The following is an 18,908-nucleotide window of genomic DNA, read 5'->3' on the forward strand; positions in this document are numbered from 1 at the left end:
TTTCTATAGAGATAAAATTTTGACAAAATTTTCTATAGAGATAAAATTTTGACAAAATTTTCTATAAGAGATAAAATTTTGAAAAAATTTTCTATAAGAGATAAAATTTTGAAAAAAATTTCTATAAGAGACAAAATTTTGAAAAAAATTTCTATAGAGATAAAATTTTGACAAAATTTTCTAGAGATAACGTTTTGACAAAATTTTCTATAGAGATAAAATTTTGACAAAATTTTCTATAAAAGATAAAATTTTGACAAAATTTGCTATAGAGATAAAATTTTGACAAAATTTTCTATAAAAGATAAAATTTTGACAAAATTTTCTATAAAAGATAAAATTTTGACAAAATTTTCTATAGAAATAAAATTTTGCAAAAATTTTCTATAGAAATAAAATTTTCCAAAATTTTCTATAGAAATAAAATTTTGACAAAATTTTCTATAGAGATAAAATTTTGATAAAATTTTGTTAAATTTTCTATAGAGATAAAATTTTGACAAAATTTTCTATAGAGATAAATATTTGACAAAATTTTCGATAGAGATAAAATTTTGACAAGATTTTCTATGGAGATAAAATTTTGACAAGATTTTCTATAGAGATAAAATTTTGACAAAATTTTCTATAGAGATAAAATTTTGACAAAATTTTCTATAGAGATAAAATTTTGACAAAATTTTCTATAGAGATAAAATTTTGACAAAATTTTCTATAGAGATAAAATTTTGACAAAATTTTCTATAGAGATAAAATTTTGACAAAATTTTCTATAGAGATAAAATTTTGACAAAATTTTCTATAAGAGATAAAATTTTGAAAAAATTTTCTATAAGAGATAAAATTTTGAAAAATTTTGCAAAAATTTTCTATAGAAATAAAATTTTGCAAAAATTTTCTATAGAAATAAAATTTTGCAAAAATTTTCTATAGAAATAAAAATTTGCAAAAATTTTCTATAGAAATAAAATTTTGACAAAATTATAGAGATAAAATTTTGATATAGAGATAAAATTTTGATAAAATTTTCTATAGATAGAATTTTGATAAAATTTTCTATAGAGATAAAATTTTGACAAAATTTTCTATAGAGATAAATATTTGACAAAATTTTCGAGAGATAAAATTTTGACAAGATTTTCTATAGAGATAAAATTTTGACAAGATTTTCTATAGAGATAAAATTTTGACAAAATTTTCTATAGAGATAAAATTTTGACAAAATGTTCTATAGAGATAAAATTTTGACAAAATTTTTTATAGAGATAAAATTTTGACAAAATTTTCTATAGAGATAAAATTTTGACAAAATTTTCTATAAGAGATAAAATTTTGAAAAAATTTTCTATAAGAGATAAAATTTTGAAAAAATGTTCTATAAGAGATAAAATTTTGAAAAAATTTTCTATAGAGATAAAATTTTGACAAAAATTTCTAGAGATAACATTTTGACAAAATTTTCTATAGAGATACAATTTTGACAAAATTTTCTATAGAGATAAAATTTTGACAAAATTTTCTATAGATAAAATTTTGAAAAAATTTTCTATAAGAGATAAAATTTTGAAAAAATGTTCTATAAGAGATAAAATTTTGAAAAAATTTTCTATAGAGATAAAATTTTGACAAAAATTTCTAGAGATAACATTTTGACAAAATTTTCTATAGAGATACAATTTTGACAAAATTTTCTATAGAGATAAAATTTTGACAAAATTTTCTATAGAGATAAAATTTTGACAAAGTTTTATATAGAGATAAAATTTTGACAAAATTTTTATAAAAGATAAAATTTTGACAAAATTTTCTAGAGATAACATTTTGACAAAATTTTCTATAGAGATAACATTTTGACAAAATTTTCTATAGAAATAAAATTTTGCACAAATTTTCTATAGAAATAAAATTTTGCAAAAATTTTCTATAGAAATAAAATTTTGCAAAAATTTTCTATAGAAATAAAAGTTTGACAAAATTTTCTATAGAAATAAGATTTTGCAAAAATTTTCTATAGAAATAAAAGTTTGACAAAATTTTCTATAGAAATAAAATTTTGCAAAAATTTTCTATAGAAATAAAATTTTGCAAAAATTTTCTATAGAGATTTTGGTAGATTAGTTTTGCCTCGAGTGGCAACCGTGCATGCCAGCCATTGCACTTTGACACCCCTTTCTTTACGTCAAGGACTGATTTGTTGTAAAGACAAAATTTTTATAAACATTTTTACCACCATACACTTTGAAAAAGCCAATATTTTGTAACGAATACAAGTCTTTGAAATCCGATTTATTACAATATGATATAAATAAAACAAAATTTGGATAGTCAAATCTAAATAATTTATCAATTTATTAAAAAAAACAATAAGTGCATGCGTATGTATAAATTGCGAAAAAAAAAATATTTTAAAATACAATTACAACATAAATATATTGTTGTTGAGATTATTTGCTTCGACGCCCTCGTTTACGCTGTGGTACTTCATCCTCAGAACTACCAGTGTCTTGTATAACTTTACTACGTGAGGCCCCACCACCTCGTCGGGGTGTTGGTTGGGCAGCAGCAGGAGCACCACGTCGCGGTGTTGGTTGTGGGGCTTTTTTATTACTTTTCTTGGCGGCACTAGGAGCGGGTTGATCGTCTGAATCACTCGATTCTTCCTCCTCTGATGATGTTTGTTGTTGTTTTTTACGTCCTGCATTTTTACTTTTACCTTTTCTGGGAGCTTCATCCTCAGATGATTCTTCTTCGGAAGATGAGGGTTTTCTTTGACGATTTCTGCGGGAAACATTCGATCTTGGTGGAGGTTTGTTTTTAGTTTTGTTGCCTTTGCCTTTAGTGGCTTTGCTAGTGACATTATTGTTAGATTCCGGTGAATTTTCTTTGTCGTTTTCTTGATTTTCATTTTCTTCACCTGGCTGTCTAACCTGTAGACACTCATTTATACGGGTTTCCAACTCGGTTACAATGGTCTTCAATTCCGGCTTAGCTAATTTCGAGGTATTGCTAATAATTGTCTTAAACGATTGATAGACTTCGTCTATCTGTACCTTGTCCTTGAAGTACTGGATATTATCAATGAGTTTCTTAATTGTCTTCTCATTGTAGGACAATAAACTAAGACAATAGGCTATATCTCGCCATTGCCTCTCCTCTCGTGTTACAGGGAAACGTAGACACAATTTCTCCACCAAAGTCTCCACTTGGCGATCTTTCTGTATAAGATTCAATATGTAACGCATAATGATGTGATATTTCTCCTCTTCCAAATTCGTAGAGGTATCGCTTAGCTTGGAGATAATATCAGGCAATACATTATATAAAATATTCGATTTGTTGGCAATTTCCTTGAAGAATTGTTGCGTAATATTCTTGATGTCGGCATTATTATCGACTATACACATGGCCAATTCGGCTATTTGACCTTTGACACGTATCATTTCATGCAAAATCAAATGCGATAACATTTTCACAGCAGTCAATCGCAATTCGGTGTCTTGTGTATGTAGTGTAGCATAGATGGATCCAGTCCAGGGTTCTATGATATTTGGAAATCGAAATGTCAAATCCGAAAGGCCAATAACAATGTTGCATTTAATTTTGATGTTTTTCGAATGTTGTAGAATATTCATTAGAAATGGTATGTGAGCTTCACAAAATCTCGATGAGACACACATGAAACGTATGAGGGCCAATGTGGCAGCCTGTTGCAAGGCCGTATCCCTATATTTGGCAGGATATTTGCAGATTTCCATTACATAGGGGAAAATTTTAAGCAATAGAGAGTTTTGATTGTATAAAAGGACATCTTCACAAATGTGATTAATTAGCTCGGCAATATTGTCTTCAGCGGTGGCACCAACAAGATCCTCATCAGGCTGGATAAAATTTAAGAAAAATTTAATGTTTATAATTTTTTATTGTTATTTAGAAACACTAACTTCCATCCATCCCATATCCTGATAAATAATGCCTTTCCTATTATGAGCCTTTATTTTCATAGAAATCCGATGGCCTAAACAACCTGTGTCTGATTTTTTTTTCGAACGGTCCCATCGCCCACTTTCCCGCCCCTTCCGACCGTGAGGGCCTCGTCCCCATGACGTAGGGACAGCGTACACGACATGATCCGGACCATGGCGGGGTGGAGGCAGAGGGATTTGACCAGCTACAGAGAAGGACTCATCAGCCGGGTATATTAAAGCACAAGATCAAATATTAGGTTATTCAATAAAACTAATGTATTAGTTATCCAAATATGCTAAAATTCTAGACTTCATCATATCAATACTAAGGTTAGTGTCAACTAGATGATAGATTGAATTAAAAATAATACACATCCTACGAATAGGCTCCACAGAAGCATAATTCGAACGTTGAAAATCAATGTAAAGAAACTGGTAATTCCTAGATGCCCTAAAAGGAACATTTATCCTAATCCTAGATATCAATTCCGAACATGGAATATCCCCACTAACTGACCTATACATCATCATGGAGCTCAACATCGTCGGTCGGCTCCTAAGAGTAGGCAAATTAATCAGCCTCAATCTAGAAGTGTATGAAGGAAGAACAAAGTCACTGTTCCAATGAAGATGTCTCAAAGCGAACAATAAGAACTGCTTCTGAACCGATTCTATCCTATCAATGTAAACTTCATACTGAGGATCCCACACGATAGAACCATACTCTAGAATGGGTCTAACAAGGGCAGTAAAAAGCCTCTTTGTAACATAAGGGTCCGAAAACTCCTTCGCCCAACGCTTTATGAACCCTAGAACCCCATACGCCTTACTCGAATCAATATGACCATTAAAATTAAGCCTACGATCCATAACAATGCCAAGATCAACAAAAGAATCAACCTCTTCCAATACCGAGCCCCGTATACTATACCGAACATACTATACCGAATAAAATGGACTTTTAGTAAACTCGAACTTTTCTGAACTTGCCGAACTTAGGATTACCGTTGAAAATTACTCAAAAAATGCATAAAACGTGTCATTTATAATAGAAGGTGGCAAAAAGCTGTGGCAAAATTATGAAATCATTTTTTTTATCAAATTCAAAGGTCAAAACTAACTTAGTTACCATTTAATCGAAAATCTTATTGTTCGCAATATAAGGTGGCACTTCCATTCATAAATGTAACACAATTATGAAATATTTTTTTAATTAGGTCTAAACTAAGGTGGAACTTCCATTCGTATAAGGTGGCACTTCCATTCATAAATGTGGCACAATTATGAAATATTTTTTTAATTATGTCTAAACTAACTTAGCTATCAAGCTATCATTCAATTAATCGAAAAAAGGTTCTTCAAACTTAAAATATAGAAAAATTATTTTGCCTATTTTTAGGCGACACTCGTATCCGCTGGAACTCACTAGAGTGTGAGGAAGGAAATTTGCGCACAAATATAGTATTGGACGCGTAGATTCGATTATTTGTTCAGACATCGATCATATCCGTCCGTAATCTCAATGGAATTTTGGTATCTAAATTTTCATAAAAATATTGATTTAAAAGTGGCAAAAAGGTGACAAAAAGGTGGTATAAGAATGTTAAAAATATGAAATTTAGTGGCACAACAAAAAAGTGACATAAAAATGTCATCCCTAGAAAATGTGGACATATTTCAATTAGTTGGAACAAATATAGCACTGCCCGAAAATGGCGAAAGTGTAGGCAGTGGTTGACCGAAAATTCCGGGGTTGTTGTGTTAACATGTGGCTATAATTCAGATTTACTTAGGATTGTTGCAATAAGTTGTATCTTGCTCTCTTTGGAAAGATGATGAAGTTGTACCATAACCAGATGATGTAATACTGACACCCAGGGGAAAATTCCCATTAAAGCTCGACCATAGCGGGATTTTTGGCCGAAGCTGATGTTTGGCAAAAAAGCAATAATCGACCCAAGCCGAAAATATTTCTAAAATTTGTAATTAAAGAATTTTGGAGTATTTTCCTTCAATATTATCATATACATTCAATATTATCAAAGGCATAAAAAAACAACAATAACAAGTAAGCAAAGTCTAAAGTCGGGCGGGGCCGACTATATTATACCCTGCACCACTTTGTAGATCTAAATTTTCGGTACCATATCACATCCGTCAAATGTGTTTGGTGCTATATATAAAGGTTTGTCCCAAATACATACATTTAAATATCACTCGATCTGGAAGAATTTGATAGACTTCTACAAAACCTTTAGACTCAAAATTTAAGTCGGCTAATGCACTAGGGTGGAACACAATGTTAGTAAAAAAATATGGGAAACATTTAAATCTGAAGCAATTTTAATGAAACTTCGCAAAAGTTTATTTATGATTTATCGCTCGATATATATGTATTAGAAGTTTAGGAAGATTAGAGTAATTTTTACAACTTTTCGACTAAGCAGTGGCGATTTTACAAGGAAAATGTTGGTATTTTGACCATTTTTGTCGAAATCAGAAAAACATATATATGGGAGCTATATCTAAATCTGAACCGATTTCAACATAATTTGGCACGCATAGCTACAATGCTAATTCTACTCCCTGTGCAAAATTTCAACCAAATTGGGGTAAAACTCTGGCTTCTGGGACCGTATTAGTCCATATCGGGCGAAAGATATATATGGGAGCTATATCTAAATCTGAACCAATTTCAATAAAATTTGGCACACTTGACTATAGTACTAATTATTCTTCTTGTGCAAAATTTTAAGCAAATTAGGGTAAAACTCTGGCTTTTGGGGTCATCTAAGTCCATATCGGGCGAAATATATATATGGGAGCTATATCTAAATCTGAACCGATTTCTTCCAAAATCAATAGGGATCTATTCTGAGCCAAAACACATACTTATGCCAAATTTGAAGTCGATTGGACTAAAACTGCGACCTAGACTTTGATTACAAAAATGTGTTCACGGACAGACGGACATCGCTATATCGACTCAGGAGCCCACCCTGAGCATTTTTGCCAAAGACACCATGTGTCTATCTCATCTCCTTCTGGGTGTTGCAAACATATGCACTAACTTATAATACCCTGTTCCACAGTGTGGAGTAGGGTATAAAAAGTGATTCAGGCCAAGTTCTTTTAGACCTTGTAGACCTTTTGGTATAGAAAAATGAGCTGTTTAATATAATAATAAAAAAAAACTATTTTTTTGTACATTTTCTCCATGCAAACTGATTTTCCGTTTTGAAAAAAAGACGTGCCGCTGAACTCTGACCACGCATTTCGGTGGAGCGCTTAAATATTTTATTACCGTTGTTTTTTTTTTATATATAACCATTGTTGAAGTTTATATTTTATTACAATTTTGTGTGATGCAGGATTTTAGGTCTATTTATGACTTTTGTATCACTTTGTACGATAATAAATGAAATGAAAATGAAAAATGAAAAGGAGAATTCATCCAAATTCAAATGTGTTAACGCTACGTAAAATAATAAGCTCCGGTTTATATGAATCCACTTCATTCTCTAATACTGTTTTCTACTTTTCTAAATTGTATTGGGCATGGATTCATGTTTTTCCCAAATGGATTTTTTTTTCTTTGTACTGGATGTTCTCACTGGGACAATTCGATATGAAATAAATAATTAAAAATCTACGACATTGGGTAATCTGCCTTTTGATACTGAAGACCGAATGTTGAAGCCGGTCGAGGTCTAATTCCCATATACAATTAATCATATCAGACAGAAAAACTGGGTTAAGAGAATGGTCTAGGAGCATATACTTTTCACTTTAAATATCCCAATATACCCTTACCAACTTCCACTCTCTGTGGACTATGCGAAATACTCTGTGATAAGAAAGTTAAAGGGTGGCTTATACAGAGTCGATAACTGAATGAATCCTAATTCTGGGGTATGGTCACGAATAATCCAAATTTCTACAAACACAACTAAAAATTTGAATTTTACTCGAATTACTTACTTGCCTCGAAAAGCTCAATTCGTTAACACCTTTAAAACTACCACGGAAATACCCAAACTCAATATGGTACCTCATCACATATGCGACCTCGAGCCCCTACAAATTCGAAGAAAAAAATTCCACAAATTCGAGGGAAAAAATTAAGTCTACTATAACAAAAATTTATTTGGCTCGAAACTTCTCAAATACGCTTCCTAGATAAGCAGGAACTTACTAAAAAACACAGGAGAAATAAAATTTTTATATGAAAATCTTATTTTGCTTTTTTTTCTTTTAAATATTCGTCCTAAAGCGAAAAAATGGGAGCCACCGTGGTGCAATGGTTTGCATGCCCGCCTTGCATACACAAGGTCGTGAGTTCGACCGAACACCAAAAAGTTTTTCAGCGGTGGATTATCCCACCTCAGTAATACTGGTGACATTTCTGAGTGTTTCAAAGCTACTCTAAGTGGTTTCACAGCAATGTGAAACGCCTTTCGGACTCGGCTATAAAAAGGAGGTCCCTTGTCATTGAGCTTAACATGGATTCGGGCAGCACTCGGGCCGCTTCCGTACCAAACACACCCAGAAAAAAATAAAATTTTTATATGAAAATTTTATTTTGCTCATTTTTCTTTTAAATATTAGGAAGCTCAATTCGTGATCCACCCTAAAACTGTCATGGAAATTCCAAAAAATCAATAAGATAACTGCCGAAATATGCGTCTTAAAGCTATAACAAATTCGAAGAAAAAGATTAAATCTATTTTTTGAAATATTTTTTTGGACTCATAGCTCCTAAAATGTGCTTCCCAACAAATATACATTTTTATACCCTGCTCCACACTGTGGAACAGGGTATTATAATTTAGTGCATATGTTTGCAACATCCAGAAGGAGACGAGATAGACACATGGTGTCTTTGGCAAAAATGCTCAGGGTGGGCTCTTGAGTCGATATAGCGATGTCCGTCTGTCCGTGAACACATTTTTGTAATCAAAGTCTAGGTCGCAGTTTTAGTCCAATCGACTTCAAATTTGGCACACGTATGTGTTTTGGCTCAGAATAGATCCCTATTGATTTTGGAAGAAATCGGTTCAGATTTAGATATAGCTCCCATATATATATATTTCGCCCGATATGGACTTATATGGCCCCAGAAGCCAGAGTTTTATCCTAATTTGCTTAAAATTTTGCACAAGAAGAACAATTAGTACTATAGTCAAGTGTGCCAAATTTTATTGAAACCGGTTCAGATTTAGATATAGCTCCCATATATATCTTTCGCCCGATATGGACTAATACGGTCCCAGAAGCCAGAGTTTTACCCCAATTTGGTTGAAATTTTGCAAATTTGGTTGAAATCGGTTCAGATTTAGATATAGCTCCCATATATAGCTTTCGCCCGATTTACACTCATATGACCACAGAGGCCAATTTTTTGTTCCGATTTAGTTGAAATTTTGCACAGGGAGTAGAATTAGCATTGTAGCTATGCGTGCCAAATTTGGTTGAAATCGGTTCAGATTTAGATATAGTTCCCATATATAGCTTTCGCCCGATTTACACTCATATCACCACAGAGGCCAATTTTTTGCTCCGATTTAGTTGAAATTTTGCACAGGGAGTAGAATTAGCATTCTAGCTATGCGTGCCAAATTTGGTTGAAATCGGTTCAGATTTAGATATAGCTCCCATATATATGTTTTTCTGATTTCGACAAAAATGGTCCAAATACCAACATTTTCCTTATAAAATCGCCACTGCTTAGTCGAAAAGTTGTAAACATGACTCTAATTTTCATAAACTTCTAATACATATATATCGAGTGATAAATCATAAATAAACTTTTGCGAAGTTTCCTTAAAATTGCTTCAGATTTAAATGTTTCCCATATTTTTTTACTAACATTGTGTTCCACCCTAGTGCGGACTTAAATTTTGAGTCTATAGATTTTGTAGAAGTCTATCAAATTCTGTCCAGATCGAGTGATATTTAAATGTATGTATTTGGGACAAACCTTTATATATAGACCCCAACACATTTGACGGATGTGATATGGTATCGAAAATTTAGATCTACAAAGTGGTGCAGGGTATAATATAGTCGGCCCCGCCCGACTTTAGACTTTCCTTACTTGTTCTATATGAAAATCTTATTTTGCTCATTTTTCTTTTAAATATTAAAAGAAGCTCAATTCTTGACCACCCATAAAACTGCCATGAAAATAACCAAAATTAATATAATAATATGCGTCCTCAAGCCCCCACAAATTTGAAGAAAAAAATTAAATCTATTATACGAAAAATTTATTTTTCTCGTAGCATCCTCAATCCTATATTTCCTGTGTTTTAGTAAGCTCCTGTTTATAATAAACAGTAGATTCCAGAAAAAAAAAATATAATTTTAATATGAAAATATTATTTCGCTCATTTTTCTTTAAAATATTCGACTAGTGCGAAAATATATTACCAATTAAATTCCATAAAACAACAAAAAAAATTAAATTTTTATATGGACTATTATCATCTGTCTGTTGGTATAGTTTATTTCCACCGATAGGAAACTATAGAAGAAAAATTCCTTAATGTCTCAGGTTAGAAATACTTCTCATATACTTTTCGAAATAAGGCATTTGGAATGGACAATTTGTTTTTGTCATAATTCTTTTAATTTTTCGAACTTACCTCTTGCTGGGGTTCTGCTGCAGCTACCGATAATCGTTTAAGCGATTCCGTAGCAGACATATTTAAATTTATCGTCTTACGACGATTTGCATTGAAACCATTCTTTTTCTTCTTTTCCTCATTTTCTGTTAGCTCCTGACGAAATTTCATATTGTTGTAAACATCAATGTCCAAAAAGATCATTTCCTTTAATGTCATATAACCAATGATGAAAATGAAACGTGTCAATAGAAATACAGGCATTTTCATTTGTACCAAAGCTCCAGCATTGCCAAGGGTATTTTGTGTCTGTGTTAATTGACTACTTGGAATTTGTTGCGAGAAAGGTGTCTCATGGGCCTGTGCCTGCTGCGATGCTGTAGTCTCACATATTTTCATTGAAAATGTTTTGAACTTTTTCAATAACTCTTTTACCATATTCTGTGATATCACATCGGGCGATTGACACATTTGATAAAAGAATTGCAATGTTATCATGGCAAGTTTATCAAAGTCTGGCAATTTGGGATGGAAAAAGAATTTCAAAAACATGTCGGTAATTTTTTGTACAATTGCAGAATCTGCTTCATATCGCTTATAGTATTTCGAAGTTAATGACGAATCTATGGAATTAAGCCAAAATTCCAAACAGCTTGTATATATGCGAGGATCCTTTTTGCCACGTTCACCTAAGCCAATGTCTTCGATAATATTGATATTTGCCGAAGAAATTGATGACTTTGCATAAGAACACATTATGAGCAATTGCAAGGCTAGACGTGATTCATTTTCTGTAGTTCCATCCAACTTCAATGTAAAACGTTCAAACAAAACTTGCAACACGTAGGTATCAATGTCTTCGTTGGTAACCCATTCACGGACTAAACATTCCATTGCTGTATAATGACCGTACTCAAGGCCCTCTAGAAACTTAGAGAGATTTTGAACGACCCGTAAGGCATGAGCTCTGAAAAGTAAAACAAACAAAAAATTAACGATAAGCTACTAAAAAAGAAGAATTTTTACATAAATTGAAAGACTAATACTTTTTTCTTTTTTTATGAAAATAAAATTTTGGGAAATTTTTCTATAGAAATAAAATTTTGAAAAAACTGTCTATAAATATTTCTAGATATAAAATATTGCAAAAATTTTCTATAGTAATAAAGGTTTACAAAAATTTTCTATAGAAATAAAATTTTGACAAAATTTTCTATAGAAATAAAGTTTTGACAAAATTTTCTATAGAAATAAAATTTTAACAAAATTTTAACAAAATTTTTTATAGAAATAAAATTTTAACATAATTTTCTATGGAAATAAAATTTTGACAAAATTTTCTATAGAAATAAAATTTTGGAAAAATTTTCTATAGAAATAAAATTTTACAAAAATTTTCTATAGAAATAAAATTTTGACAAAATTTTCTATAGAAATAAAATTTTGACAAAATTTTCTATAGAAATAAAATTTTGACAAAATTTTCTATAGAAATAAAATTTTGCAAAAATTTTCTATAGAAATAAAATTTTGCAAAAATTTTCTATAGAAATAAAATTTTGACAACATTTTCTATAGAAATAAAATTTTGACAAAATTTTCTATAGAAATAAAATTTTGACAAAATTTTCTATAGAAATAAAATTTTGACAAAATTTTCTATAGAAATAAAATTTTGACAAAATTTTCTATAGAAATAAAATTTTGACAAAATTTTCTATAGAAATAAAATTTTGACAAAATTTTCTATAGAAATAAAATTTTGACAAAATTTTCTATAGAAATAAAATTTTGTCAAAATTTTCTATAGAAATAAAATTTTGACAAAATTTTCTATAGAAATAAAATTTTGACAAAATTTTCTATAGAAATACAATTTTGACAAAACTTGCTATAGAAATAAAATTTTGCAAAAATTTTCTATAGAAATAAAATTTTGACATTTTCTATAGAAATAAAATTTTGACAAAATTTTCTAGTTCTAGTTTCCATTAGTTTATTTTCTTACCTTCCAGTTTGATCAGTGGTAAATAAAACTTTCTTATAAGCATCTGACACAGCATCACGTTTCTCTTTATCCGAAGACCAAACCAAATACAACATTTGACGCATACCAATTTCGGTACCTTTGATACCAAACATATAGCCAGTTGTAAAGAGATCCACAGCTTCGTAGACATCAGTATTTGTTTTGGAAAGTAACATCTCCAATAATTTGGGCATAGCACGAGAAACAGCTTTGGAAAATTCTATAGAGTCTTGTAAGAATTGCACTGTTTTTATTTGCGTGCCCAATTCTTCATTCTAAAACGAAAAAAAAAACAGAAAAAAATCCTTCAGTAATCCACAATCGATTTTAGGAAGTTTTACATTTTACTTACACTATCTTTACATCCATTAGCCAAAAATATATATGACTTCAATAGAGCCATATAGTAGGCACATTTCTCCTCGTGACGCAAAGCCAAGGCAATTTCAGAATTACCAGCCACATGATCGGCTTTACGCACTAATACCACTGCTTCCTTGTAATTCTTTTCCAACAGCATTGTGGAAATACGTTGTACCAAATCCTCATAGTTCTCTTGAGTTTCAGGGAACTCATTTGTTTCCTTTAAATTTTCTTCTACGAATGGTAAAATTTCTGGTATTACCAAATTCCATTTTTGCTCTATATCTTCGGCTTTTTTACGTTCTTCAGCCAAAACTTCGGTTAGTTTTTCCATTTTGTCCACTTCTTCGTCATGCTTTTTTTGTAACTCATCCAATGTTAGATTGGGAGCAAATGGATTACGTTCCAAAAAGGCCTTAATCAATTGTACAGCATGTTTACGCACGGACGAGGTTCTATCTTCCAAACGTTCCACAGCCTCTGATAAAACTTTCAGTTGAAAGGACAGAGGGACAGCTTGTTCTTCTTTCATGTGATGCCAAATTTGTAAAACTTTCGACCGCACATGAGCCGAAACATCATTGGTGTGCATTAGTAGATTTTCCAGAAATTCATTACGGGCTTCTTTCAAATCATCGGATAGTTCCTCTGAAGTCAATTCACCAACAATGGCATCGCCCATTATTTGTAAAATACAATTTCTCAATAAATACGATTCACAATTAAGCAACTCATCGCACAAAGTGGACAAATGGGGTATCATCAATTTCGGGGCCAGCGATGCTGAATGCATAAGGAAATTTGAAAAGTTCTTCGATACATTAGAATCAGCCGAGTCCAAAGTTAAACACTCCACTATCTCTTTGATGAGCACCGAAAAGACACTGCTGATATTGTATTCCTCATGCAATATATTGATACCATTGGCTATGGAGACTCCAGCATGTTCGGTGGTACGCAATATTTGTAAAATTCGTACTGGAAAATTCATAGCATGTTGGTAACGTTTAATGGCTGTACCGAATATTTGAAAAATTGTCTCGACAATGTGACGATTGTCAGGACGGACATGTAACATTTCCAATGTACGATAGCAAATATCACAAATTAAACTGAAGGAGCAAAATAATAGAAATAACATATACATGTATAACATAAAACCATATAAAAAAAGCACTCAACATGGACATTAATAGATAATAACTAAAACAAATATCGAATTGCACGTCATCATCAGCACAACTTACTTGACAAAATTTTCCTCCGCCAGTGGCGGACTCCATAGCTTCTCCAATGGAAATTGTAATATATTGTATAACTGTACTAAAAATTTCCCTCGTTTATGTTCCCAATCTGGGTATTGTTCAACTGTATCGGCATTCTTTCCCCTCTTCTTTTGCTGATTGGTTTGCTGTTCCTGTTGCATACGCAAAATATTGGAATCGATTTTCCTCACTACATTTACCATTAGAAACATGCACATTTTGGTCAAATTCAAGTGAGAATTACGTTCTTGATTTGTAGGCGGTGCACTTACGGCCAGGAATGGAGCCAACACATTACCCAATTTGTCCACAGTCAAATACAAAAGGTCAAAGCTTCTCATTAAATTGGTCATTGCCGTCGAATCGGTATTCTTATTTTCTATAACAGCATAGTAGGTATCAAAGTGGTCAAATATATAGAAGGGATTTCCCTGATGGAGCATTTGTTTGCAGACTACAAGAAAACAACACAACATTAGCATTAATCTGGCGGCATTATAGAAAATTTCAAAAGTTATTTCATTTACCTCGTAGTTTATCGGGTATTTCACCCGGGCTGTATAATTGCTTCACATAGTAATTATCACCACTGGAATTTAACAAATCACTACTGGTTAAAGGTAAATTAAATTGGAAATCCATCGTAAATATATTTTAAGCGTCCTTTTTCTTTAAAATTTATGGAATAATGATGATTGTATAAATCTTTAATATGGATGAAAATTCAGTTGACATTGAAGACGCTATAAACCAAAACAGGGTTGCACTTTTCATAGTACTGTATGCAAATATTGAAGTACTGTATAGTTTAAATTGATACACCTTGAATACGGTGCGCAGGAGACCCACTAAACACAAAAGCTTGAAAAATGCTAAACTTCAAAAATTTTTCAAAGATTTTTAAAACATTTTGAATAGGATAGTTTCAAGTTGATAAAATCGCTTTCTCAACCAGATATTACCCTTAATAGTAGAATTCAACACATTAGCAACAATATCTCAACTGTTATCCTCAAATTGAAATTCATCGATTATCAATAATTTCTGAAAGAAATTTTTCAACCAAAATTTGTACAAATACTAACCTTACTTTTAACTGAAAGTCAAAGCTGAAATTCTAGGGATTTAGCTTAATTTAAATATAAAAAATATATAATAAAAATCTATCGGCCAATTTCTCATATCCGAAGCGAACGCTTTCGTTAAGGCCGGTACTATGTTCATTCTTGCGAAAAATTTTTATGGAAACCATTATTTCGCACATAGAAAGCGGCGTTTTTTTAGGTAGCTTGGAGCGCTATTTTACAGGGAGCGATATTGGATTAAGTTGGTGGTTGTTGCTTATTTTTACAAAGTAACATTTTATTTTTCCTTGGGCAATTGATCTGCTATTCCGTTGATCCTTTGTATAGTTTCGGAACAAAAATATGGTCCGTGTTTGATTTATAAACCCGCACAAATAGTTTTTAATAAATAAATTATTTCTTAATTCACATTGCAAATGGCGCCGTGCTATAAACGTCAGTTTTTCAACACGAAAAAACAAAGTATCACAAATGGAAAAAATTTCGCAAAATTTTCGCAATTTTTGGTTTTGTATGGAGTTTCAACGCGAAAACCGAACAGAGTACCGGCCTTAATTTATTTATTAAAAACTATTTGTGCGGGTTTATAAATCAAACACGGACCATATTTTTGTTCCGAAACTATACAAAGGATCAACGGAATAGCAGATCAATTGCCCAAGGAAAAATAAAATGTTACTTTGTAAAAATAAGCAACAACCACCAACTTAATCCAATATCGCTCCCTGTAAAATAGCGCTCCAAGCTACCTAAAAAAACGCCGCTTTCTATGTGCGAAATAATGGTTTCCATAAAAATTTTTCGCAAGAATGAACATAGTACCGGCCTTTAGACTGAAATGCCTAAATCTGCTGATTTTCTCTATACATTCAGCTATTTTGGGTATCTTTGTCGAATGAAAGCATTCGCTTCGGATATGAGAAACTGGGCATGATCAAAATACTAAAGGTACTACATCACAGTCTGCTGTTCACACTGTGATGGAGAAAGCATATCAAAAAGTACAAAATGTACATGAAAGTATTTTGCCATCACTATTAGGACTGTTTTCTTTTTGCACTGGATAACCTAAAGGCCGGTATGCACCTCCAGCGAAATTTTCGGTAGCGAAAAATTTATTTAAGTCTACAACAAAAACACAGGGCTGTGTACACAAATTTTAAATCAGCTAATCGCTTTTAAAAATTGTTAATATATGTTCCAAATATTCCTCAAATAAATTGTTTATTATTTACAGACATTTTAAAACTTTTACGCACACAATGATTGTAATAAATTAAATGTTTGCTGCCAAAATATGCTTTTGACAACCCTGTTATTTTCATTAGAGGTGCGTAAGCTTACGAAATTGAACGCTACCGAAAATTTCGTTAGCATAAATAGCAATGCATTTCTTATGGGAATGAAATTTTCGCTAGAGGTGCATACCGGCCTTAAGCAGTCACGGAATAAAAGAAAACAGAATACTCGTTTATCCAGGACATCTCCATAATATATGCAACACTGTCATCAGCTGTTTAAAAACAATCAAAGAAATGCTCAAATAGTTATAAATATTGTTACGTTTTTATATTTAGGCGTTTTTAATTACCCGACAATTAAAACACAGTTCTTTTAAATAACGACAATCTACAATTTATTTACTATGACTTCACACTTTACAATTCGTTCACACTGAAGTTATTCGTTTGACGCTTTAATTAAGACTGACTCGTTAGCAGCATGCGAGCGCTTTTATATATGACGGTGTGGCAATACGAGAACATTCTGGTAGCACTACAATATTCTGGCAACGCCAGAACATTCTTAGACAATGCTAGAAGGATCTACGACCATTAAGTTGTTTACCTGGTGGCCGCCAAACACACACACACCCACACAGACACATGCTCGCACTACTACAACAACAACAATAATGACAATAGACATTGAGACGAAATGAGAATGCAGAATAACAAAGCAAAGGGGTTGCTATTCTATGAGAGAGCAAGAACCAACACTCCGGCAAGCAAACAAAAGAACATAAAAGAAATTCAGGAAAACACTAGAAAATGAATAGATGATTCCAACAAGTGATAGCGAAACTTCATCGTTACAATTTGAAACCCCAAACTAACGGAAACTAATTTAAATAAACCCACATCCACAATTATCAAATTCGTAACACTGCCTCCCGCTTAAGCCTGTTCGTCCCGAACAGGCACAGAACCTGTTCCGTAAGGAGCCAATCGTTCCAGATGTACAACTTTCATCTTTGATCTAGGGCTGTCGTCCTTCTGAATCCGGTATACAACATCATTGATCTTCTTGATGACTTTATATGGGCCTTCCCACTGTGTTTGCAGTTTGGGACACAATCCTTTCTTTCGTTGCGGGTTAAATAGCAGAACCAATTCTTCTTCTTGGAAGCCCTCAGTATTTACAGCACGATCGTATCTCGCCTTCATTCTGTTGCTGACCATTTTTATTTTGTTGCGCACTGATTCGTGAACTTCACCGAAAGTGTTTGGGATGTCGTTTCTGTTTTCTTCAATGGCGAGCTCATTAGGTTTAGCGCCGAATATCAGATCTCCAGGCAACTTCAACTCAGTTCCGAATAGAACATTGGCCGGTGTTCGAGAGGTGGAATCATGAATGGCAGATCTATACGACAGCAAAAACTTTGGTATATGCTCGTCCCAGTCCCTCTGGCCGTTGTCCACTACTTTTCGAAGATGTTCCTCCAGAGTGCGATTAAACCTTTCTACCATGCCATCGGATTGTGGATGTAATGGCGTAGTCCTCGTTTTCTTGATACCAAGGGATTCACACATCTCTTTGAATATGGCCGATTCAAAATTTCTTCCCTGGTCTGAGTGAATCTCGGACGGCACACCGTGGCGACATATCCAGTTTTTGTTGACCACATCCACAATCGTTTTTGCCTCTTGGTTTGGAATTGCATACACCTCCGGCCATTTGCTGAAGTAATCCATGACCACAAGGACATAACGGTTTCCAGAATCACTTACTGGGAAAGGGCCTGCCACGTCCATTGCTATTCTTTCAAACGGGGCTCCTGGTCTATATTCTTGCATAGGACCTCGACTTTTCCTTGTTGGACCTTTCGCCTTCATGCACTTCTCGCAATTGGCTACCCATTCAGCAATTGATTTCTGGCATCCAACCCAGTAGAATCGTTGCTTCACTTTCTCGGCGGTTTTGGTTATTCCCAGATGACCTCCACTGAGACCATTATGGAACTCCGCCAAAACGTCTCTTATTTTGGAATCTGGAACGATGATCAAATTTCGGCTGCTCTTGCCATCTTCGCTTTCCCATTTACGTTGCAGGGATCCATTGACTAGAACTAAACTATCCCATTGAGCCCAGTATGATTTCATAAGTGGACTTTCGGCTGCTATGTCTTTCTTACTGGGCTTCTTGTTCTCTTCCTTTGCCGAAATAATTTTGTTCAAAATGGGATCTTTACGCTGTTCTGTTGGCCAGTCCACTCCAGATTCGATGTGTAACAGCCGAATATCAACAATCTCCTCCTTATGTTCAGCTTTCGAGCAGTGCTTGCATTCTATACT

General features: G+C 32.8%; 1 protein-coding gene across 1 annotated transcript; it reads right to left on the reverse strand.

Moving 5' to 3' along the window:
* Window positions 1-2,322: 2,322 nt before the first annotated feature.
* Cap-D2 (CAP-D2 condensin subunit) lies at window positions 2,323-14,988 on the reverse strand. The gene is made up of 6 exons (XM_075309919.1): window positions 14,776-14,988; window positions 14,231-14,702; window positions 12,973-14,095; window positions 12,600-12,895; window positions 10,613-11,558; window positions 2,323-3,878 (listed from the first exon to the last, which is right to left on the reverse strand). The coding sequence occupies exons 1-6, from the start codon at window positions 14,888-14,890 to the stop codon at window positions 2,445-2,447; spliced, it is 4,386 nt and encodes a 1,461-aa protein (XP_075166034.1). The 5' UTR covers window positions 14,891-14,988; the 3' UTR covers window positions 2,323-2,444.
* Between the last annotated feature and the right edge of the window lie 3,920 nt (window positions 14,989-18,908).

This window comes from Haematobia irritans, chromosome 5 (genome assembly GCF_050003625.1).
Source record: "Haematobia irritans isolate KBUSLIRL chromosome 5, ASM5000362v1, whole genome shotgun sequence".
Taxonomy (NCBI): domain Eukaryota; kingdom Metazoa; phylum Arthropoda; class Insecta; order Diptera; family Muscidae; genus Haematobia; species Haematobia irritans.